At 29.5% G+C, this 26,720-nt stretch overlaps 2 protein-coding genes across 7 annotated transcripts in view; one reads left to right on the top strand and one right to left on the bottom strand.

Annotated features, from left to right (window-relative positions):
• LOC114131757 (neuroligin-4, X-linked-like) overlaps nt 1-17,412 on the top strand; it is a 502,436-nt gene extending 485,024 nt beyond the window's left edge. For all 3 annotated transcript variants that reach the window (XM_050199849.1, XM_050199848.1, XM_050199850.1), the window contains 5 exons: nt 2,982-3,133; nt 4,061-4,173; nt 4,351-4,499; nt 8,167-8,767; nt 13,831-17,412. In XM_050199849.1, coding sequence (XP_050055806.1) covers nt 2,982-3,133; nt 4,061-4,173; nt 4,351-4,499; nt 8,167-8,767; nt 13,831-14,363 — 1,548 coding nt within the window. In that variant the 3' untranslated portion in view covers nt 14,364-17,412. The remainder of the gene's footprint in view (nt 1-2,981; nt 3,134-4,060; nt 4,174-4,350; nt 4,500-8,166; nt 8,768-13,830) is intronic.
• A 4,468-nt stretch (nt 17,413-21,880) lies between these two features.
• LOC114131749 (GATA zinc finger domain-containing protein 10-like) overlaps nt 21,881-26,720 on the bottom strand; it is a 102,651-nt gene continuing 97,811 nt past the window's right edge. For all 4 annotated transcript variants that reach the window (XM_050201614.1, XM_050201613.1, XM_050201615.1 and 1 more), the window contains 3 exons: nt 25,904-26,044; nt 23,838-24,024; nt 21,881-23,106 (listed from right to left, as the gene is read on the bottom strand). In XM_050201614.1, the coding sequence (XP_050057571.1) occupies nt 23,986-24,024; nt 25,904-26,044 (180 nt within the window). In that variant the 3' untranslated portion in view covers nt 21,881-23,106; nt 23,838-23,985. The remainder of the gene's footprint in view (nt 23,107-23,837; nt 24,025-25,903; nt 26,045-26,720) is intronic.

Raw genomic sequence — 26,720 nt, 5'->3', positions numbered from 1 at the left:
CATCACCAGAAGTTTGTCAAAAAGTCAAGTTTCTTTTTGAAATCCAACGTGAACGTCCTCCTATAGTTTTTAAATTTTGTTGAAAATTAGAAAATGTAAAATGTCATCTTTAAGTTTGGTTGTTATTATTATTATTTTTCAAACATAACAAAATTTAAATGTATACTCTAAGTAATTTTTAACTTAATTTACTTTTTCTATAGCATAAACTTTCGAAAATCGTTAACTTGCCAAGCTCAAACCAACCATGACAAATATTAATGATTAGTATATTATAATTCGTACCTGATACTATAATTTTGTTTTTCAACCAACATTGGACGCAGCCATCCCGCATTGCCCGCATTGTAGTAAAACCATTAAAAATGCTGTACAATCTCTTGCATGAAGTCTCCCTCATTATAGTGCATGCGTATTGCATGATATACTGAGAAAACTCAAAACATAAATTTTAATCATAATACCCAAGTCCTTGGTATTCGAATAAAACGATCCGTCACAAAGCAAATAAAACAGAATAAGTAGGGCTGATCAATCACTGACGAGAGTATTGATTTAGTGTGCAAAAATCAAAAGAGTTTGTACGGAAGACCTATTATAGGTAACAATGGATCGCTACTGATATGGAAAAAAAATACGAAAATTGAAAGGGCTGATTTTATTAAATGATATACGCTCGACTAGAAAAATTCAAGGAATCCAATTTCGGTCGAAATTACTATAGTAACGGGCTCCTTAGCTGGAAACGATAGCGTCTATGTTTGACAATTGGTTTTGTGCTTTATTAATTTACATAACTAGGTTATTAAACGAAAATTAATTTTAAAGGTCCGATGATGAGTACCTTTTTGATAAATAATTTATGTTATTCGATTAAATGTTTGTATTATTATAACAGTAACTTAAGAACGATTTTAGTTTTCAACAAAATTATATTAATAACAATGTTGCCGTAAACATACAATTTTTAATTGAGTTTAGTAAAATTTCTTGGACTATAATATTATAAAAACAAATTATTGGCTAAATTAAATCAGTATTATTATTATTATTATGTTGACAAAATATTTCCACAAATGACGCGAAAAAACATTTGTTGTGAATGTCGATTTTATTATATTTAGTTTACAAACTCACCATGTTCTCTGAAGGTTTGCTTGCATGAAATTCGACAAGAAAATATAATTATTCATGTTCCTTTGGAATTTAAACTTGTTAACGCCCATTACACGAGTAGTACATAACGTAATAATATTATATTACAGTATTAATATTATTATTATTATTATTAACGTCGCAATACGCACAGAACCACTTTGACTACATTTATATTACGTTGAACATTTTCTTTATTAAAATTGTATCGTAATAGTTTTCAATCTGTTAAAACTTAAAACCCTATTTAATTGGATTTGTACGGACAATGTTCATTTTTTGTGCAAAACAAATTCCTGCAATTTCTTGGTCGAGGTGTCGCTTTACTGGACCGCGAAATCACTGCATATGGGACATGGGTACCTTTGGAATGGCTATTTATTTATTTATTTTTATTTTTTTTTTTTTTAAAGCCACAAAAATAAATAAATAATAAAAAATACACAACGCAGATCTACATTGCAGAATATTATGGTATGCGAAACACAAAATGAATGAAAATTAATTCCCAGGAGGGGATATAATATTACTCGTACATAATATATCAAATTATTATTGTAAAAGTATTATTTGTTGGATGAATTAACAATACGCTATATACGGAGTATGCTGGAAAAAGTAAATACTTCTTTTACATACATTTACAGTAATGTTATAATGTCATTTATAGGCTAAATTCAAAAAAAAATTGAAAAACGTTAATCGTATAGAAACATTGTAACAAAAAAAAAAAGACGACCAAATCGAGAATAAACAATACACTATACTGTTTTCAACTGATTTTGTTTTCAATTTATTTCAGAACAATTGATTACGTTTTTATTCATTGACATTTTACTAAAGTTTAAAAATCAAATTTTAGATAAACAATATTATTGTTAAGTATCCATTATGAGCATCCATGTTATAAAAATATTTAGTTTTGAATGCCCAGATTTTAATTAAAATTATGTTAAAGTGCTATATTTTTTTTTTTTACTTTATTCTTCTTAAATGTAAAATACTCCATCTGGATAACATATTCACATTTAAAAATGTATCTAATCAGAATTAAATATAACATAATATTATTAAAATAATAATCTAGCTTACCTGCTGTTTTAAAATCCCCACGGTTCCCTTGTAATTTGTAAAGCTATTATTGAGTGGGTATGGATCTATAATTTGGAACATATTTACTTCTTGTTTTGTGAAGTGTTCAGTCAACGTTTTAACGTAATGCGTTCTTTATTCTTGATATTCCATGCCATCCCCATGACTATATACCAATCAGCCTAATGTTTTATTCATATAGTCTTACGTCCAGTCGTCAATCTCTCTCTAAATTCCTTTCTAATTCTATTGATTTTCTGTATTTACTAATTATTGTCTGAAGTTAGCTCTTCTATCTTCCTTAAACTATCTATACAGTATTTAAAGGCTCACCAAAAAGGGCTTATATTTTTCTATTAAATCCAAACATCAAACACTCATCTAGACAATTATTATTTCTATTTTTTTTTTTTTTTTGCTATTTTAAATTATGAATGCATTTTATTGTTGAATATTGAACATGCTATTGATATTTATAAATTTAAAAGAAAACTGTTATTATTTCAACAGTGAGTAAAATATGTCTGTACAATAAAATTATAAAATAAATAAATATAACAGGATCAAAATATTATTATTTAACCGAGACCAAATCTTTTAATAAATTCTTCAATTTGTTAACCGCTGTACAGTAAAGAAACAAAATAATATATATATTCCACAATAGCCAAGTGTGAAGTCACTACTGTAATCGAAACTAGCAAACGATGGTAATTTATCTGCTTTTTTTTCAGAGACAAGGATGTATCCACGGTGAAGAACTGCCGTACATATTCGGTGCTCCTCTCGTTGGGGGATTGATGCATTTTCCGAAGAATTACACCAAGTCAGAAGTCCAGCTTTCCGAGGCTGCGGTTATTTACTGGAGCAATTTTGCGCGGACGGGGTAATATATATTTTATTAGCATAAAATAAGAATAAGAGGGTGGATAAAAAAAAATCCTAGTTCCCGTAAACAGTGTTTCCTACTCTTTTTTATTTTTATTATTATTTTATCCAATCTCCGCTCCGATAAGTAGGTCATATTATACTGCACGCGTTGATCTGCCCTCAGACAGTTTAATATTATTATTTACCAGCCGCCAGTCCGATGGTTTATAGGTATTTTTCATTTATTCGCAGCTTTTTTTTTTATTGCCATCGGAACGTGCTCTATGCACCATGGCGCCTCAACACTACTGACATAAACACGATTCAATGACTATATCAGACGAACCGAATAGAATGCGTTTTAAGACTAATTCCTTTTCTTTATTTTCATTCCAGTGTTTTACGACTTATATACGATAATAATAATTATTACAGCTATTTTTTTTACGTATTAAAACAATTGAAATTACGAGTCATACGAATGTTAGGAACAGAAATAAATTTAAAAAAATAAAATAAAATCATCAAATTGAGGTTTCGAAACTATTGAGAAAATTAGTAATAGCCAGTGTAAGTCATACACAAATAGTAATATTTTCAGTATAATATTTATTTTTAGTAATTTTTTCCCACATTTTTAAAAAAAATTTATATTATTAAACATTTTTAAATAATAATCGAAATGAAAATGTTCGGTCGTTAAAAACGCTACCGTACCTGAACGTTGTATATTAATAAGTTTTAAAAACGATTATGCGGTCGCGGTTTTATACTAATTATTCATAAACAATTGTCTTTGGTTGCACAGTATTAACTGCAACCAATAAATATTTATGTCTTAAGCGATTATAATGTACGGATTATTCATTTGGTAGGCCGGTGAATATACCGCGATGAATAAAAAAAAAATCCTTTATGATAATGTTGTTTGCGTAATTTTCAGTAATCCAAATGAGCCGCAGGACCAGGACATGTTGCACAAGCAAGAGCACGGTCGGTTTAAGAACATCGAATGGACTGCGTACGAGACCGTACATAAAAAATATTTGAGTTTAGGTACAGTACATTAAATGTAATATATTTTTTTTTATTATTTTGTACACCGTAGTCGTATTAATTACGATGTATAGTTTTATATTATTTTGTACACGATGTAACAATATTTTGGTGTGCGATGTGAGTAGAATAAGTCGCGCATTATAGTGAATGTACAATAATTGGATATATTTTCAGATACGAAGCCCAAATTGAAAAGCCATTACCGAGCGCATAGGCTGTCATTTTGGTTGAATTTAGTTCCCGAGTTGCACAAGCCCGGCGACGACGTACCATATTATCATCACATGTTCCAATCCGATCTACGCCTCATGACGTTTAAACCTGTAAGTTTCTTTCCAATATAATCTTACGAAGGCCATTAAATGAACTACACCTTTACTGTAGTACAGGATTACCGTTCTACGAACACGGTTATAAAAATGTATCGTTCAATGCATAAATATCAAAAAAAAAAAAAATAAATATATCTTTCGACGTTAATATTGTTTTGTTTGTTCCAACAATATGATACGGTTCTTTGTTTTTTTATAAAATTAAATTAATAAATTTAAAGAGTTTTATAATATATTATTCTATACCAATACGATTTATTGAAATCTAAACATTCATTATTTTGAAGCGTTAAATTGTCTTCAGCTTTTTTTTATTAATAATTATTATTATACGATCCCATATTTAAAAGACAACGTTTTTTAAAATAAAATGTATCGTTATAATTTATTTTTGTGTTTCCCAACATTTTGCTCATCTAAGCTATTAATAATTAAAATAATTATAACTAATTTGTTAATTCATTTTTTATAGTATAGGACTGTAAAAAATATACGGTTTTGAATAATAAAGTTTTAAAAGTATATGTTCTCATTTAAAAAGCTGATAACGATAAACAGTTGTGAAAAATATTGTTTGTAAGATTAATATTTTCAAAAAAAGTTAAAACTTTTCTAAATAATGATTGTATAGACACTTTAATGGATCACATTGTAGATGTTCTTTAGCCGACACCATCGTGATTGTCACAAGAAAATAATCCCTATGGGGAGTGTCATCTTCTCTGACGGTAAAGTGGCGGTGGTTAAGGATGGGACGAGAACGACGCGTGTGACAAAAACTATAAACAATTATATGTCGATAAACTTTATTATTTTTTTTTTCGCAAGTTTGCGAGTTCGGCACTTATTCCTCTCGGTAAGCGCTTGAAACGGTGTATTGATTAATCTGCCGAGCGGTGGGTGATAGCACGACTCCTCCATTGAACGATTCCATATCGAGCATTAAGAATTGTATTACCTTTTTTTGCATTTCAGTACACCTGGTAACTGTGAAGAAATAATAATAAATTGATTTTTTCCACCGCGGTTTTTATAATTAACGTTCATAAATTATCTCCGCGTTGGTATGCCACCGCGCATAATATCAAAATATTACAGTTCGATATATTATACTTGTTGTTGCGTACCTAACAATTATAAAACGTTTTAATCGTTGAAAATGAACGGTCCGCGATTAAAAAATTTAAAAATAAAAACAATACACCTACGTAGGTAGTAGTCGAAGGAAAATTAATTGGAAAAAACGAGTTAACGTTTATACTAAGTCACCGGTCACAAAAGTTTTAAGAATTTTGCGGCTTCTCTAATTTATTATTATGAATATACCGAACGTTCCAGCTCGAACTATAAATAATAAGAGGTCCCACAGAAGGTTTATATACTTGTCGTAAATTATGTTTGTTTAGAAATGTTTGCAACGACTGAATGTGAAAGTTAGTTTCGTAAGCTTCAATGGCATACATTCTTAGGGTTAAGTGAACTTACTTTTGTATAAAGACCCAGAAGTATTTTACCGAATATAGTAGTTAATAAACTAAATACCGTATATAATCATTAACATTCATAAATTGTTCGAATTGTAATATTATTGTGTAGGTACCTGTGAATAAATTTAATTTCAAACTTCAATTATTAGCTTATTTTAATGGAAAATCATAAATTCAACGAAAATATTATTATTAAAACGAATTCCTTTTGTTTTTAATAAGTACAGCAATATTTCATAAATCTAATTTAATGTTTTTGTATATATAAAAAAAAAAAAAAAAAATGTTTTAAAAACAAAACAGGTAAAAACATTGTAATTTATAATATACATAATTAAGTTAGTATATTTACTGGATTTAAACTACATTAAACCTTATTCGTTATATTTTATTACATTAACTTAATTAACAAATAATTTTAAAAATATTAATATATTTTTAAAAACAAATTTTTGTTTACACGACGGCATTTTAAAATTATATTCATAGCGATTAAAAAAAGAATAATAAAAAAAAATAAATTGTTGAGATAAAAATTGAGAAAATTTGAATCAATTAATAAACAACCCTGAATATTGAAAATATATTTATAATTAAGTAAAATAAAAATATATTCATACCGTTTTACATATAAAATAAAATCATCATTCCTTTTAAGTTTGTTATTTGTGGTCAACATAAAAGTAAATTAGCATTTTGATGTTTTAGAAAAGATCTTTGAATGATATTAGTATGCAAATTAAATTCCAAATAATACAATAACCAATTACAATAAATAAGTCCGTCCTTTAGTTGATTATTTTGTGATAGTCTATGATATTGATACAATTCAAAGCATTAAAAAAGAAAAAAATTCGTATAGTCGACAATTGAGAAATGTTTATACATTTTACATTAGATACATTAAATATATATAAATATCAATTTATTGATAAATAACCATATAAAATAATAAACAACTTAAGTTTCGATTACTTTTAAGTTACAAATGTTAACATTTTTATATGATTTAGAAATTCTGTATTAATTAATACAGAATAATAAATATATATAATATAATATAATATATATATAAATAATAAATTAATTTAACTGGATAATTTTAATTAATTGTATTTTTTTTTATATTCAAATTCAAATATTTGCATCATTAATTTTGATTGGTTAAATAAGTACATTAATCTCAATGCTATTGTAATAATGTATAATTTAGCCAATATTTCAAAATAAAAATTTTGATAATTCCAAATAGATTATAATAAAGTTTAATAACTGTAAATATATTTGATGAATTTACAAATTTTTTTTTAAAGTATTCTGATGTTTAGCAATCATCATAATTTATTAGTAATGATAGATGCTTAAAATTATTCGAACAACATAACAACTATTTGATTTTTCAAAATAAACATAATTTTATACACACATATTATTGAAATAATCCAATTAACAAAATGTTTTATAAGTCGCTTATTAACACAAAGCTCGGACATAATGTATATATAATATATACGTAGGTGCATAAAATTTAAAATTTATTATTATACTTTTTATTCGATGTAATTTTCAATGTATTCATGTTTTATAAAAGTATTTATTATAAAAACATTTTGAATTTAAATTCAAATACATAAGCTGTATATATAATAATATAAAGCACTTGAATCATATACGAGCGACTCGTGTAAGTAGTATTATAGTGTATATATATGTAGGTACTTTTGCTATGTGACTTTTATTATTTTTTGTATTAGTCTTTGTAACACTATTGGGTCCATTTTTCTCTAACATTTCATAAAATATAAGTGTCTGCTATGCACACATCGGATATGATAACATAAAGTGTTGGATAGGATTTTACCGTTGACGAGGGATCTACAATAAAATGTAAATAATAATATTATTTTATTAATATATTGTTTATCCCGAATCTTATGACGATCTAACTAATGATGGCAATTAAACGACATGATTAAGTGTCTTACATATGATCTATGCCAATCGTTTAACATACAATAATAATGTGTTAATTAAAAACGGGGGGTTTTATTTTTAACAAGAACAATTTGACTATTTATATGAAAACCGCTTGTTTGATATTGTCAAATTTGCTCGACTTCAAATAATTTATTGTTATTATGATAATAATTGTCATTTATCATTGATCGTAGGGTTCGGAAAAGACGACCAACAGACCGTCACCGGACATATACTATCGGGGTTCAGGTCAGCCGCCGGTCATAATGCAACAGCCCACGGCCGGTAACAAGACCGCTTCCGGGACTTCCGATGGTGGAACGACCAACGGAACGAACGTGTTGCAGCCTCCACCAGTCGTGGTGGCGTCTTCCTCGTCGTCGGATCGAGGAGATGGTGAAAATGACGATGTCGGTAGCGGAGGCCGACAGCTCAAAAACGGACCGAATGGCGACAAAGACGAAGGCAGTCGGTCGTCGTCAGGTCCTGACGGCCAGGACGACTTAGGTGGCGGTGGCAGTGGTGGGGCGTATCAGACGTTTCCGCTGGCCCTGGCCGTGGCCATAGGCATTGGCTGTTCGCTTTTGTTCCTCAACATAATGATTTTCGCAGTGATCTACTGCAACAAGTCAGCTGGTTGGGGTGGTAGGCGGAGCAGCAACACCGGCAGCCGGCGGACTTCCGGTGCCGGAGGAGACGTCGAGGACTTGCAACAACAGCAGGACGACCGGATCAGGAAGATCAAAAAGCGTCCCGAGAACGGAGGCCCGATGACTAATTTGTGTTCCACAGGAGGTAAACGCCACCTTTATTATTATTATCAAACCGTACTTTATATAATATGCGAGTGATGTAGTTTAATACAAGTTATACTCGATGAAAAAATTTTCATTTTCGTATTCAAAATCAAATTTCTATTGTTAGATGATAAACAAAAATGTTTGTGACTATTTAATACAATTTTTGGAATGAAAATTTATTTCGTGATAGCATAGTAGATGAGGCATTTTCAAAAATACAATTTCGATTAAAAACCTTAAAATTCAAACCACACCTTATTTTTCAGTCATGTATAACTTAGATAATATAGAGTAACTATTACAATATATCATGACAATTAAAATACGTGTATTGGTTTATTGAAATTTAAGTAAACGTTTTAGAACTAAAAGTGAAATTGTCAATACACTATAGTTTAAAAAAAAAAGCTTGCACACAATTGTGTGCACTGATGAGGAATCAATAAGCTCTACAATAATATAAAATCGACATACAATAAGGCAATAACTAATAAAACGTTAGAGCACAGAGTTCAAATATAACGACATTCGAGATACGACTTTTGTGTATAATTTCCAAAACGAGTCACAAACGTGTTACGAGTACGTATACTGCTGCTGTGGTTTACTATCGCACATTTAAATATTATTATGACGCCACCTTTTTTTATCAATCTCATTTTTCAACTCCCCCTCTGCCGTCGTGTATTTCTACCCGTTTCGTCTAATAAAACTATCTTGACCCAGACCGTTGTTTTTCTCTCCACTGAACATTATTTCATGCGTACATTAACTTTTTTTTTATAGCGTATTAAACATTGCGTCCTTAGAATTCTAGATGCGCAATGCCCAAGCCCTCCTAACCCTATATACAGTTGTCTAGACCCGACTCTCGGCAGAGTGACAAAGACGATAAGACTGATACATAAACCGCGTAAATTATTCTTATATAATTATTATTTAAATGTAGCGGAACAAACGTTTGAGACCATAAAGATTTTGTCAACAACAAAAAACTATTATAGGTGTGTCAAAAAGTACATCCAAAAAAATATAATTTTTAACGGCTATAAAATGAACGTCTCGTTAAAGTCGTTGTGACAATTTAAAGAAGAAAAAAAACGTCAGTCGAAACACAATAACTCGCTACGGGTATGATATACGTGCGTATTATATCATCATTTTTAAGTACTAGAATAGTATAGAAGAGGGTCTAGGGATAAATTGCTTACATTCACAGTCTCCGTAAACTGAACGACTCTCTTAGTTTTAATGTATAATGGACAAACTAAAACTTTTGCACTAATAGGTCTTTTGAAATATATATATATTATACGGCCGTAATTGTGCATTTAACATAATAAAGTTATGTCGATACATTATTATTTGTTATGCTTTGAAGAATATAAATATTATTCAACTCAATGCAGGAGAGCTAAATTCCATAAATCATAATAATGCTTCTGTCAATTGATAACCCAATTGGAACACTTCCAAAAAATAATAATGATGATAACAATAAATAAAAAAAGAACATTAAAAACTAGACAACGGTTAGAACCTAAAGCTTATAATAAAAGAGAAATAAAAACATAATGGATTTCTTTTTTTTTTTTTGAACAATAGATAAAGTGAACGTTACTTTTATGACTTCTTTAAGGGAAGACAAAATAGAGATATTTGGAACTAAAACGTGAAAGTAGTTGATAATAAAAGTTTTTAATAAGTGTGCACAATTTTATTACGATTTAAAAAAAGTGTTTAGGTACAGAGTTTTACGATTCTAGGTAGGTACTAATAAAACATATTATCAAAAAAAAAAAAAAATAAATAAATAAATAAATAAAACAAACATAATTTAACATCAATAATAATGATTAATGATTAAATCGACTAGGTTAAGTTTGCAGGTTTTTTTTTTTTTTTATGTATGGCCGTGTCGTATTATATTATTTTTTTGAACATACATAATTATCGTAACAGCCATTTATATCATTTAGAAATTAAGTACAATTTTTGATTAGATTTAAATTAGTTTTCTACATATTATTTGAACCATAATATTACCAAAATACGAACCACCCTACCGTTTTACCTAATTAAAATTAAATAAGTAGGTACTCATTACCATAACTTCTACTGATTTAATCATGTTAACCACAGTATTAATTAAATTTATATACGTCCGTTAATAATATAGATTCTTAGTGTCGAGTACGTTATTGATTTTTCTCTGATTTATTTTAATATATCGAAACGACACAAAGACCACAAAGAGTGTATTTACATTCGATATAGGTTCTTACTTCATAATAAAAAAACAATATCCGTCATTTCCAGAAAAACAAAAAAAACCACAAAAACTATTTCAATTAAAATTGATTGTTTTAAACGTTGATATTTAGAGCTTTCCGATTTAAAATATCAGCTAACTTGTCTCAGTGGACAAATTTTGAAAGTAATACTTACCTAACCCTACTCGCAGGGCGTGCGAAAATGGAACCAAATTCGTTTATACTGAATAGTATATTATGTTTCATTTATTCCAAGCTAAATTCAATCTAAAAATGTAAATTATCAAAAAAACACAATTTTTCAAAGATTAGTCAAATAATGATAAAAAAGTGTACCTATTCAATTTTATTTAAATGAAATATTAATGCATTTACGAGGAATTCCGTAAAACTTTGTTTTTTTTTTTTTTTTTTATTTAATTAAAATTTAAAAGTAATAATACATTTTGCCAACTATCCGCCATAACCAACAGATGATAAATAAAAAGCAAACAGTACACGGTTGAAAGCAAAAAATTTAAATAATTTAAAAATTAATTTCAAAGAATACACAATATAATGTATTATCTGCAATGACTCGAGCTCTTTTTATAATTTATACACGACGATTTCCAGTTTCCGCAAAACAATAAATTAAGGTATCATACGACAATTTCTTTTACCGTAATTAACAAGCTAATTTTGTTTTACTCGAGCACGGAATATTTTATAACAATAATATTGTGCTGCAGGTACAACCAATGACGCGTGTATTACTTAACATTATTTTGTAAACCGTAGAGCACACCGCAACGACAATATTATTATAATAATGTGCGGGTTTCTTATATATATACGCGAAACAAATGACAATAATATGAACAAATTTCATTTCGCGAAGAAAATTTCTTATACTTTTTATTGCGCGTATATATTTTGTTTAGTGCGCGCCCTCTATGACGTATACAGTTAACAGCACACTGCAATATTTTCTTTTTCGTTTTATACGAGATAATAAATTAGTCGAGTTAGGTAGAAGCTACTAAAAATGTATTCGAAATAAAAAAAAATAAAAGAGAGAAGTTTCGTCAAGATTTATAGTTTATAGTAGTTCCGTTCGTATATTATGAATATTATATAGGTATAGGTGAATGGACGAAAGCGAGCCGGAGTCGAGCGCAGAACTCGCGCGTTATTCGCGATATAATAGTAATTTTATATTATTATTGTGTTTACGATAGGTATTGTCTTTTATTCTGGGCCCACAATCGTTTTTAGTTTTTTAGTCTGACGGGTTAGCACTCGCAGGGTTCAGTGATCCACTCCGGCATATAAGACTCGTTGCGAATCTCCGTCGATCATTACTGCACTCGCCCGATCTCTTTGCAGAAATCTCTAGACACACGTACCCGATTTGAACGACTATCGACTCATACGACGTTCGCCTACAAATTATCGCGTCGCCAAATAAAATTTGATTTTCCGCCGTGAAAAATTCGCAGTAAGCGGTAGCTATATGATCGCAGAGTATACGATTTCGTCGCCTATCGCCAAAAACGAGACCACGATCGATAACATGACTGCTCGTGTTGTCAGTGTACATCACTTATTATTATGCGTCATCGCGAATAATATTAATGTTGTACTCGTAGATATTCGTGTTCTCATCAGTCCGTGTTTCCCAAAAACAATAGTCATTGATATGGAACATCAAAGTCGTTCGACTTTAAAAACTTGTTCATCCGAAATACGAATCGAATATTTCAAATTTTAATTAGGTACAAAATAAACATTTATTTTTTACTTTTATTTCAGAATTCTTAGTTAACAAATGTTATTAATTTTATGATACTCACTAAACACTTACTCGATACTATTTTTTTTTTTCACAATCGTATTACAAAATTATCGTTTTGAAATAAATTATTATAAAATATATTATTATTGTAGTATAGGCGTAAACATATAACATTCTATTCCATTTTTACGTTGTTTTATTTATTTAATTTCATTAAATGATTATCAGATCCAAAAATCTTGTTCACATAATACTACAATGGCTAAGCCGAAACTGTTGTATTTTTGTATAATATTATTTTACCCAAATAAAATCGTTATCTGTCGGATTTGAAATATCCACAGTTATAGTATTATCTCGTATTATAAATAGTTACGTTTTTATTTTTTCTTAGTCAGAAATTCGTAATCATCAGCGTTATCGGATATCATCGCGATAAAAAAATAATATTAGTCGTATGCAATAAAACTATAAAAGTGTAGTAATTCAATACCGTAAATAGTAGAAAAATACAAAAATCTACTTCAAAACGAGAGTACCATTTCGCACGTCATGGAAATCGTTCATTTGAAACTCGATCTTTAAACGACAATCGTCAGATGTTCGGATTCATCGAACAAACTAAATCGATCTATAGACGTTTATTATAGGTATTGATGAACTGACCGAGATTGCAAAGCGAAAAGAGTCGAATCCGTAAATCAAACACTGGCAAACGACGCCGCAATAATATTCAAAATATTATTTTTGCGATTTGCCCCGACGAATAAAACTAAATATCATTTTTTTCACTTCTGAATTCCCATCACTCTCTTAAAAACATTCGTTAAAAATATTCACCCACATTGCGGCAGTGACCGATCAGCAGTTATCTTTTTCGAGTCCCGAGACTCGATCTCTCTACGGGTAACCGCAAACCTCACTTCGTTACAGTCGTGTAGTTACACCCATCGCCAAATTAGGATCCCCGTTTTACCGCATCCTAATAACGCCTTTTCCTCGTTTCAGGAGCCACCGAGCTGTTGCAAATGACGCGGCCGGTCACGCAACACCTGCAGCAGCACCAGCAGCACCAACAACAACAACAACAACAACAACAGCCGCACTCCATACTGAAGAAACCGCCGGTTCCGGTGATCGCGGCCGTCCCGAACGGCCCGCAGCCTCCGACGGACGCGGGAGGCGCGTCCCGGGGGGCCGTGGCCCAACCGCCGCCCGCCGAGTTCGCCGACGTCGCGGCCCAGTGCTATCACCCGGGCGGCAGCATCGTGGGCATCGGGTCGGCGTCCACGCTGCCCCGGCCACCGCCGCCGCCAAAGTGCCCGCGGCCCGATCACCATCACCACCATCACGGCGGCGGCGGCCATCATCACCTGCACGGCACCATCAGGAGGCACGCGGCCGCGTCTTCCGCCCTTCCGGCGTGCACGTGTTCCGGTCCGGTGGCCGCGTCGTCGTCCAACCCGGCAGCGGAAGTGGCACCGGAAACGAGCGGCGGCACCGCCGCCAAGACCGCGGCCGTCGAGGAGCTGCACGTGTGACAGTCGAACCGCGGCCACCGCCGGTCGTCCGACACGGAAATCGATCGGTTGGCCAACGACCTGACCAGGATATGCGACCAGCTCCTCGAGTCGTCGGGCGGAAGCGGCGGCGACGGCGACGGAGGTGGCGGTGGCGGCGGCGGCGACCTGTTCTACTTATGACATTACTTGACGTTGGACGCGATGCGATTCCGCGCGAATGACGACCGCTAAACACGTCTCTACTGTACATATTATTATTATTATTAATATATGATTATGACTTATTGTAATAATTATCATTATTATTGATATATTATTTTTTGAATGTATTTAAGATAAAAAAAAAATATTTCCTCGGTTGCTCCTCCTCGTCCAAACCACGCTTTCCACCACTACTCACCACCCGAAATCTTCATCCTCGTAACGTTGTAATTATATAATTATAATTATTATTATTGTTTGTAATCGATATTTTTAACGGTCATTGTATTGATTGCGGGGTTTTGTGAACTGTTGTTAGTGTTATTATTATTATTATTACTATTATTATTATTACTATTATTATTATAATTATTGTTATCCCGTTGGTCGTTAATAATTATTCTAGTTACCAAAAAAACAAAAAAAAAAAATTGTTGAAATTTTATTATTATAACTGTTGTATTACACGCTTCGCATTAATGTGTTCTGACGAAATTCCCGTTTTCCAATGATAATATTTGATTTTCTGTCAACCCCGCCGATATGGCGGTATATCATCAAAATAACAATATTATTATTGCACCTACCAAAAGCAAATAAATAGATTACGCTTAAGCAGTAACCTGGAAAATATTACGAATAGTATGAACAGATAAATGTTAAAAAAATGTTAAACTTATTGTGACACGTTTTGTATTATTTTTTTTTAGAATTCATTAATAACAAAAATGTCTTATCTCGAGATTAATTGTGACTCGTACATTTTACGAGAACAGCGATTTATGTTTTTGTCGTCGTCAAATTCGTATAATTTTAGTGAAAAATACTATTTACAATTTATAATAACAGTGTTATCGAAATTCCGTGTTGTTGAACGCATAGATAGCAATAATTGTATTTATTTTTTATTCCGAATACACTTTCAATATTTTAAAATTCAATTCGATGACGGATAGTTTAAATAATTCGATACAAAATGTGCTGAATGTAATAGAAAAAACAAATAACTGACAAAAATTGCTTGCCAGAATAATGTTTGAAACTCCGAAAAGTCTAAATCGGGTACGGAATTTACTTTTTGTTAAAAGTTTACCAACACGAAGCAAAAACAAACGAATAATTTATTTTATTTGGATCTTATTATGCATATCGTAAAAGTTTAAAACAAAATATGATTTGTTCCAAATCTATGCAAATTTAGTTCTCTTTTAACTGGATGCGATATGAAATATTGTTTAAGGCGGTATTTTTATACCTATATATACAGTCTATACACTATACAGTAATTTGTTGTCGGAATAACAACGTCATTGGAAAACGAATACGCCTACACTCGAGTTTTTTAATTTCTCACGAAAACCTTTAAATATTAAATAATGTTATTTGATATTATAAGATTAAATATTAAACGTGAATATTGATATTGTGACGATAGAATGCGTTAGAATAATAAACTATGTAAAAATGGTATCTATTACCAATGACCACGGTTAATATTTTAAACTTATAATCTCGACAAGTCCTCTATCGAAGTCAATTGTGGCCGAATAATAAAATATAAATACACATGATGATAATATCATATAAATAATAATATAATATTAATATCGATGTTCCACCGGAAGAAAGTTATGAATTGCCAGCTCCAATGACAATTATTTTATTTTCGATGGCATTGTCGTGATGTGATCGTTTTCCAAATGTTTCCATTGCAGTAAAACATTAAAAACCTTAATTTTGCACATATATTATCGCACATAATTTAGCGAGTAACACTTTACAATTACATAGTTAAATAATACTTAATAGAACAATTATAATTCGGTTAGTAATAAGTAGGAATTTATCTCGTTATTTAAACTCACTGATCAACCGTGGAACCTCCAAACATATTAATATTATTATTATTATCACTGTTAATTGTGTATCATATTATTCTTATCATATTCAATTGTTGTAATGGGGTACTTTTATAAACGAGTTACAAAACACATCGTTATAAAACAAAGCAAAATGTTGTATGCTCGCCAATTCGTTTGTACATTCTTCTATACCACATAATATTATCATATTATTTGAATAGTAAAAAATTAATGTGTGTAAATATTTATGTATTTTTTATATATATTATTATGTAATACAATATTATTTACTTGTTAAAAATTATATATATTCCACTTACAAATTTCACATAAGCTTACCTACGATTATTATATTGTGTTATTATAATTTGTCAAGACCCATAAATGAAATCACGAGGACGAGGAAAGACTTTTCAAAGGATACAGAAAAAACTCACTGAAAACTTTTTGTTATTATTATTAGCCGTTTAGACATTTTAGTAAATTTCACCTTTTATAATATTATACGGTTATTGTTAATAAATAATTTTTATACAATATTCTAAACATGTATGATTTCCGTGTGCCTGCAACAAACTTGCCACTGTTTATGTTATCATATTACTATAAATTGTTTGTAACATGAAAAGTTTAAATTAATGTATACAGTCTCTGGTGATCAGAATATGTTATAAGCCTACAACTGCGGAACCCTAACCAAATAGCGACCATAATTATTATTATTATTTTGAATATTTGGATATTGTCCCGTTACAGTTGTTTAACCATATTGTTTAATAACTGTATATTATATATATATATATATTTCTATTAACATAATTATTAGATATTAATGTCCAGGATTATATTTATAGTCTATTGTTTTCATTAAATGTTGTACAGGTACGAGTTCTTTTGTATAAAAATTATTTTTTATTAATGCATTTTAACGAATAAGATCATTGTGAAATAAGAAATGAAATTATTGTGTTTTGTTAATAAACTGAATTATTACTCGACGTTGACATTATTGTAAATGTGTATAAATAATTTCTTGCAATACTTACACAGTAATATTGCATACCTCAACGATTAGTATACTTTTTTTCAAAACCAAACAAAGGAATTGGCTAAAAATAACTTTAAAATTTTTATTAAATTTACAAAAAAAAAAAAAAAAAACATTACAATATCATATTTTGTATGTTATGTATGTGTTAACAACATTAATGTTAGTTTTATAAACGCATAGAAACAAAATATCCTCTGAACACATTTATAAATATATATTTATAGGTTTTTTACATAATACAAACATTAAAATTGTATTTGCTATTACTGTTGAATTTTACGTACAATATCTATAAATGTAATGTATGTGAACTCAACATATATCTGATTGATATAAAAATATTTGACTGTCTAACATATTATTAATTTAAATATTTTTTTTCTATTACGTATTAAAAAACAAACTATTGTGATTGATTCTTATTATAATGAAGTATAAAAAATTTAAAATAAAAAAGGTATAGGCAAGTTGGAATCACTAACATTGTATGCTAGATGTTGAGTAGCTATTATAATAGGTGAGTTAAATTTGAATTCAATGATAAATCGTTACACGAGTAAAATAAAAAACATTCTGAGCGGAAATTTTTATCAGCCTATATCACTAAGTGATATGCATTTTTGATTTAGCTATTAAAGTCATTTATTTTACTTTTGTGTAGTATACAAGTTTTATATAATTTTTTCCCAAAACATTGCATTTATTATATTATTACTATTTAATTATTGTAATAATATATATTTATACCATATTAGCTTTTAAGAGTTTAAGACACAACATTTAATATCAATTTTCTGTAAAATGTACCATAAAACAATAAAAATATATCTATAATATAGTTTCCCAATGAACTGTAAATACAATATTTTTTTTTAAATAAATCAAAAATATCATTCAAGATAACAATTTCTCATCTCAGACAGTTTTTGATATTTTATTTTAATTCTTAAAATAAAAACTGCAAAAACTTAATACTTTCTCATATTATCTAAATTATTATTTTTAATATTAAATGGAATTTTCAAAATAATTAGACTAATGTTTTAAGCTGTTTGTAGATATAAATAATTTTCTAATTTAAATATATTTTTACTAAAATATTGATAATTATTGTATGCTTGGCCAAAAAGTTAAAACATGAAATAAAGATTCTAGACGAATTTTTCTTACAGAAGTAGTTAAAAATGTTTAATTAAAAATAAATTGTGACAATTATTTTTAAAAAATTTGAAATTCAAATTTTGACAAAAATCGTCCAAATAATTACTAAAATTTGAAAATTGTTTTTTTTTTTTTATTATAAAATTAAATGTATGAAATCGTCAATTATAGTAACTAAGAATTAAGATTTTAAAATATAATATAAAATCACTCATATACGTTTTCCTTTTTATTAACTTAAGGATCTAAGAATCTATCATATACATTTCAAATTAGACTTATAACGATTATTGATATTATTGTTATTTTGTTGTATCTCAAAAAAAATATTATTCTTAGGGACTTGAAACATTTTTTTTTAATGTGGATACTATTATAAAATACTTTACACAATAACGTTTTGCAAAATATTTCAATTGATTTAGTTATTGATCATTTATTCTACAAATCTACTCACACTATTTTACTGTAAGCGATATTGACTCAAAATGCAATAGGTAACAAAAAAAAAAAAATATATGATGTAATAGAACATTATGTACTAGGTATATAGAATATTTGATTCGTATTACTAATACTTGTAGAATGAGCTTCTTTTATAAAAATTTGAATATATTATAAAATTTACTTAGGCTGATAATGTTTAAATATGAATAATATTATATAGTATACAATATATATAGTATATTATATGATGATTTATCACTTAATTCGAATCAAACAGATCAACCCAATGATGATGTACACTTGAGTCAAATGGTTTTATACCTACCGAGTGACATCTACAGAAAAGTGCAAATTACCTACTTTTCCACTTTTTTTTGCCAATTTTATTTTAATTTTAATTTACTCGTTATTAATTTCTTAATAAAATTACAAATCGTCATAGATAATAGTCCATGATTCGATCATAACATACTTTATTTATTTAGTTTTTACACATTTTCCTATAAAATCCTTGACCACTTTCAATTTTTTTTTCTTGTATAGTATTTAAGTTTTTTAATAATTGTATACAATAATTTTTATACTTATTTCTCATTATCCTTCTGATATTCTGAATAATCATTAAAACACAAATTTAATAGTTAATCATTTATTGAATTAAAAAAACAAAATATACTGCTATCTCCGGCTTCTACTATATAAAATAATTGTTTATTTAATTACATTTTTTTAATGCATTTTTCTTTCCGACGGTGTAGTGGTTCTCTTAGACATAATTGTTATAATATTGAGACAGTTATATCAGATTTTTAATTATTTAATTAAATCATATAAATTACTTGTGGAGTATGTGTACGAGAATATGAATGCATAATTTTATAGTTTATGAGCTAGCGTACACCGTAAGAATCTAAGTAAAAACTAGAAACTAATGTGGCCGTAGTACAGTCGATTAACCATAAAACTATTGTATATGTATTTTTAAAAGCAGAAATATAACAATCAATTAAACCTAAATGGAAGTCGATATTATAATTTGTATTGGTAAACTTACATTATTATTATTAACTATTATCTAATTTCTAATTTAAACTATAATAAATTATAGTGTACTGTAATTTAATGTAAGTAAATACAAAATACCCACAATTAATCGTACATTCTCAGTACCCAATACTCATATACGGTATCTATCCACCAACACCATATTTTACAAGTGAGGTAATTATTGTCTCAAAATAACCCTCTCGTGAGACCATTGAATTTATTATTGCATTAAGGTATATTTTACCTCATGAAGTGTCCTGAGTTCCGATGCTACTACCATTATTTAGTCTGTACATAGTTGTCAGTGTCCATACTCAAAGTTACGACAGAGGTGTTAATTCTACAGCCAACTGCGTGACTGCATCTAACGGTTAAAGCTTACAATAATCATAAAACCTACCTACGATTTATGCACTAGGTAATTATTTATTTTAATATTTTAGATAATGAAAATTATGTTTTATAATAATGGTGATTGAATTAAATTAATTAAATAGGTATAAATTATTATCATCTATATTGAAACTTTAATTTAAAAATGCAATTTTAATTAAAAATTGAACAACAATAAATAATAATAACAATATGGAAGGTACCTAATAATCTACTAAAACAAAATGAAACTGCTTATTATTTGTTATTAAACAATCTTTGAAAGTCATAAGTACAAAAACCTAAATACTGTTTTAGGAAACTAACAATAGTTTTTATAACAAAAGACATCCAACAAAGACGAAAATCTCATTATTATTATCATTATCATCATCATCATTATTATCATTATTATAAAGTGAATTTAGTTCAAAACATAAGAGTTAATACTTCACAATCTTTACAACTAATGAGGAATTTAAACTCTGAAAATAAATAGTAGTTGAATCTCTGTATATGCTTGTAAAATAGAATTTATATAACTTCACACCATATTCATGTTATTTTAATACCTACCTACAATAAAAATAAAAATATTGTTTGAATGATTTTTTTTTTTTTTTTTGTCAGATATAATATTATTGTATCCATTTTATATAAATATAAATAAGTACATGTAATCGTTTTAAAAAAGTTAAAAGCGCCTTTTGTCTTCAAGTATTTGAAAGGAAATTATTTTGATGCGTGACATTATATCTTTCCTGCTTTTCTGTGAGTACCTAATACATTTGAGTAAATAATCTTTTTAAATAATGAAAAAATCACTCCTATAGCACAGAAAAATTCAAAATTGTTTTGAAAAGCGTCCCGATTAAGCATAATGGGTTGTCATTTACTTAAATAATGAGAGAAAATTAGGATTTACTATCAATAAAGTATTTGTTACTTTACTGATCGAAATATTTTCTCAAGATAAGAATATTACATTACAAATAGCATAAAATATATTTTTAATTTTTTTAACTTTATTTTTAAATTATTCTGATTTGTTTCCTGAAACTCTTATAACCGATAAGGTATTGTTAAAATATGTTAATTATATTAATATAATGTGCTCATAATGAAAATAATATCTGATTATTTTAAACCACTCGGTTCTTACTGTTTGAAAATTATTGATTTAACAGGAATGTATTTTGGTTGTAAGCACTCATTTAACACATAATTCAACATTTCCATAGATAAATTAATATATTACCTCAAGTGTAATAATTATATTATAATAATAATAAATATTAAATAGTATCTAGTCATTGAGACCATTGTTTGTAAAAAATAAAACAATAACGAATCAGTAACAACTGATTCTAATAATTAAATTACAAAACTAGGAGTTATTTTCTACTATTTAATTACATTTTTTATTTTTCATTTTTAATCGTTTACATTTTATTTATATACTATATAAACAGATTGAAAAACAACAGATAACATGAGCGTTCTTAATCATTTATGTACAAAGTATAAAATCATACCTACTTAAAAAATAAACAAAAGAGAAAAAATATTCAGTATAATAACAACTTTAAAATTTTCAATTTGGCTAAATAATAAAATAAAAATAAAACAAAAATAAATATTAGGCAATAATGTTAATACTTGAATAAAAAATAATATAATTTCACAATGATATGAGTACCTAGCTATTATTTTTTTAAATTTTAAATGTCCTTTAGTATAGGTATCATAACACTTTATAACTTAAACACGTGACAATTTAGTGTCCGATTGACATAAATACTTTATGTACCGTGGTACTAGTTACCAAGGATTGTATGGTAAATAATAATATTTAAGACAAGACTAACGTGAACTTCTCCATATTGGTTGTACGGTTTAGGTCATAATATATTATATTTATTATTTAATATATAATACAAAACAAAATTGTAAATATTATTTACATAAAAAAAACTTAATGCTTTTAACATAAAAAAAAAAAAAAAGAAAACGGTTTAAACGTTAAAAAATAGTAGTTCATTTTAACAATATTAATAATATTATGTTTATATTTATTATGTGCACAAAAACAGCATTGGGATTGTCGCAGGAGACATTGCTTACATTTACAGGAGCAAATTTATTGCTTAAATACGACATTCTTATTTACATTCATTATGATTCAATGATATTATTGCAACGAAAAAAAAAATATTTATGTACAAACTGCAGTATATTATATTTATGTATGTAATAATAATAATGATAATAATATCATATTGTAGTACTTTAAATATAATAATATTATGAATTATCATATTATTTTTTCTTATAAATATAAATATTCACAAGCATTATAATATGAGATACTCGTAGTCACATGGATTTACATACGTAATAATAATAATTACAATATCAGTAATAATAATAATAATAATAATAATAATATAGTACAGTATATAATTAATAATATAATAATAATAATCGTATAATGTACATGGGACAGATAGCGGTCTTCAGGTCGCCTTGCTTTCCGGAAGAGGACGAGGAGGATAATCAACTTTGGGCGTTTGGTTTATGGCCTCTTAAGCACCTCTAAGACCAGTCGTTCACTGTAATCCTGTAAAACGAATAAACGTTATTAGAAAATAGTCACATTAATATTGCATTATAATCTAAATGATCGCCGACGACTGTGGAGGCTGTGGAAGGTGGCGTACGAACAAAATGAGACAGACAATGGTGAGGTTATTATTTACTAAATATTCGTTGGTAGCTAATCGTCACATTTTCATCCGACAACTCAACTGTATAACTGTCACTTTAATTTATAAGAGTGCGAGTGAATGCGAATATTTAGTGATGCAAACGCGCCCGTCTCCTTGTTTTCTGTTCAACGTTTGCACCGGAACACCGAAAATTTAACCTATAGCGTACCTATTTGAACCGATGTATAGGTTCCTAAAATAACAGAAAATGCATGAAATCACGAAGTTTGAGTTCTTGAAAATTTCGCACTGTTTTATGCTTCGTGTAAAATATAAAGCTTTTACGCAACGTCTGCAGTCTTCGCCGATATATTACGATGTGATACTGGATACTCTAGAATGAATAAATAAGACGATAACGTCGCAATAATAACTTGGCCTACCTATTATGCTTTTTAATAGGTTTTTCGAAACGTGTACTTGCAAAATGTATCTCAAAATCTCAAACTCCCGCCGAAATACGTTGTCATAAACAACGAGAAGAACGTAGGGGCAATAACTATCCGGATTTTACCGTCGCCTAAATCGTAGGCGCTCGCCACATATATTCCGCTACTGTAGAGCGACAGTGATTCGAACTTACTCGCAGTGTTGGTGCCGACACTCGCAACCTCGATTATACTCGTTGTCCCATCCGGCATCCGGTGAGAGACATACGTCGTCGTTGCCGCATTCGTTTCGTATGCACACGTCGACCGACTGCTACTGAGCTGGTGTCGGCGGGACACCAGCTAATGGCTGTTTTGCGTCGGGTTGAAACACCACGGCCACTGGAAAATCATAAAAAAAATATATATTATTAATAATGTATAAGCCGAGTGATTGGACCAGCTATGTCTCATGTTTTTTTTTTTTTTTTTGGGAGGTGGTCCACATCGATTTTGGTTTCATACACATAGTTTATTTGTTTGTAAATTCCCACCGTATACCTAGGTACCGGGTTAGGTTAGGTTATCCGTAAAGAAATCGTTTCACTATAACTATTATAATAATATTATATTAACGATTTACAACGACAACGAATCGGAGACAGATAATTAACTACAAATCGAATTAGGACGCAGATAAAAGTTAATATACGAATATGTATTTGATGTGTATTACAATCGTTGTTATCAATCGTCGCGTATCACACATTTTATGTATCATCGAAAAATAGACAGGGAGCGCAGACGATGCTCTGCTGCGATGTATATATATTTAACATTATATTTATACGAGTGGCCTTTAAATTAAAAACGAAAATTGTGTACATAATTACATTCGTATTGATTTTATCCGACAACAAACAAACGGGAATTCAATTACTGTGCCCGGGTCCCCTCTACTTATTAAAGTACTATATCTGCGTACGTAGATCAATATATTATTATGTACAGATTGTTACATGGCGACCGTCTCGCGCGGACCCTGCACAACAAAAACCGTACATTCTATTATGACAATGAAATATTATTGTTAGAGGACTTCAACTTGAATTTACGTTTTAACTTTTATTTATTTTCTTGTACACAACGATATTTCAATATTTACTATTACCCGTCTGGCACGCGAGACATTTTTCACGAATTATTAATAATTTATTATAATATTAATACGAACAAATAAAATGAGATCAAGCGCAGCCGACTAAATAGTCTCCCCTTCCTAAATTTAGCATTTTAAAGCGACCGTTTTCCGCCACTAATCATTTTAGCGATAATGTGTTTGTCGCATTATAAAAACGTCACGTTATCAAGGGAGGCGCGGTTCAGCGAGACGATTACGGGTGTGCAGATAAGAAGTGACTACGATGGAGCATTCGAGTGGAAAACATTACAAAATTCGAAGGAAAACCTGTATTATTAATATTATTATTATTGCACGAGAGTTTTGTCATTGATAAACATTTCGAAACTCCTCTGGTAAGGAGATGTTTAAGCAAATCTGAGTGCTTATTAACACCGAGAGCCTAAATCGTATTTGAGCGATTTGAAGAAAAGTGACTTATTGTCTGGACGGACTATACTATAGGTAGTATCGGAAACTACTGCAATATTTGTCACGATACGGATGGATGGAAAAGCGCCTCTTGAATATTCTCGTCATTAATCCAATAAATCATCGAACCCGATATTTTTACACGTCATCTCGGCCGGTCTTATTCATTGTACCCTTATCGAAGAAAATATTATAACATTCCCCGTCGGGACCGTCATTGATCATTATCAATCACTCATACGTCCCCATAACGCGCCGTGATGTACGAGCCAACTCATTGCGTAATGAAATACCTAATAAATCGTACGGCCATCTAGAAAATAATGTATATCTCATACTCGTTTACTATACATAAGTGTATATTATATTATTATGTATTTGTTCTTATTAAATTATTATCGTTGTCAGTATTTCCAGGTTAACACACCGCTTGTCACTGGATTACTGATTTGCACCTATCGATAATATTGTTATCTACGACGTGCGAGACAGTCGTATATTCTCTTTCTACTTCCAACACACACACCACCACTGTTGCAGTCTATCCTTCGCCCAAGCAATACAACTTTTTCTGGCCAGCGACAAAGGTTTTTTTTTAATATATTATAATATTTTAGATATACTCGGGTGGTAGACGTATTTAGATATAATATTATGTGTAATACTCACGTATGACGAAACATTGGCCGGTGGTGTTGGGGGCTGTGACTGTTGTGGCGACGGGGGAAGTCCGCCCTGGGGATGTTGCGACAAATGGTTGAGTCCAGGCGCGACCTGGTTGTGGCCACCGATCAGACCAGCTGTCTGTTGCTGAAAATGAAAAAGAAAAATCGTAAAATAAATATAAAACATAATCCAATTGTGACACACCGCATACGATAGATTTATGCCGTATGGTCGTCACCACTCGGGATGACAAGTCGAACATTTCACCCCATCCCCCGCATACCAACAACCCTACGCAAGAAGGCAATACACAATAATAGCAGTGATGCACTGTGCAATTCGCTGAATAAATCTTTTTTTTTTTTTTTGTGGTTCGGAAACAAGTATTATATTAATATTGATTACATTAATATATACTTTGGGTCATTTATTATTGAAACTTTTGAACAAATAAAAATGTTGACGTGATTTTATAATACTAAAAACGGAATATGATTGGACAACTGATATTCTGTCTAAAACTATAAAGCGTTATTTTGATTCGTTTTTTTAACATCATACAATTATTAAATGAATAATCGGAAAATAAATAAACATTCAACAATGCATAAAATAAACAACAAATTGAGACAATAATAATGATATTATAATGTTTATAATATGTCTGTGGCTACTCAATAGATGGTAAAAAGAATTTGTTTATCTACCTACTAAATTTTACTTTTTATTCCATCTATTGTTCACTTAATATGCAGTATGCACATTGCACACTTAATTTTTTTAAATTGTACATACATCTATAATTATAATTCATAAAACA

Source organism: Aphis gossypii, chromosome 2, assembly GCF_020184175.1.
Source record: "Aphis gossypii isolate Hap1 chromosome 2, ASM2018417v2, whole genome shotgun sequence".
Lineage (NCBI taxonomy): Eukaryota > Metazoa > Arthropoda > Insecta > Hemiptera > Aphididae > Aphis > Aphis gossypii.
The sequence above is the reverse complement of the archived record's forward strand: the minus strand, read 5'-3'. Positions and strand labels throughout refer to the sequence as shown.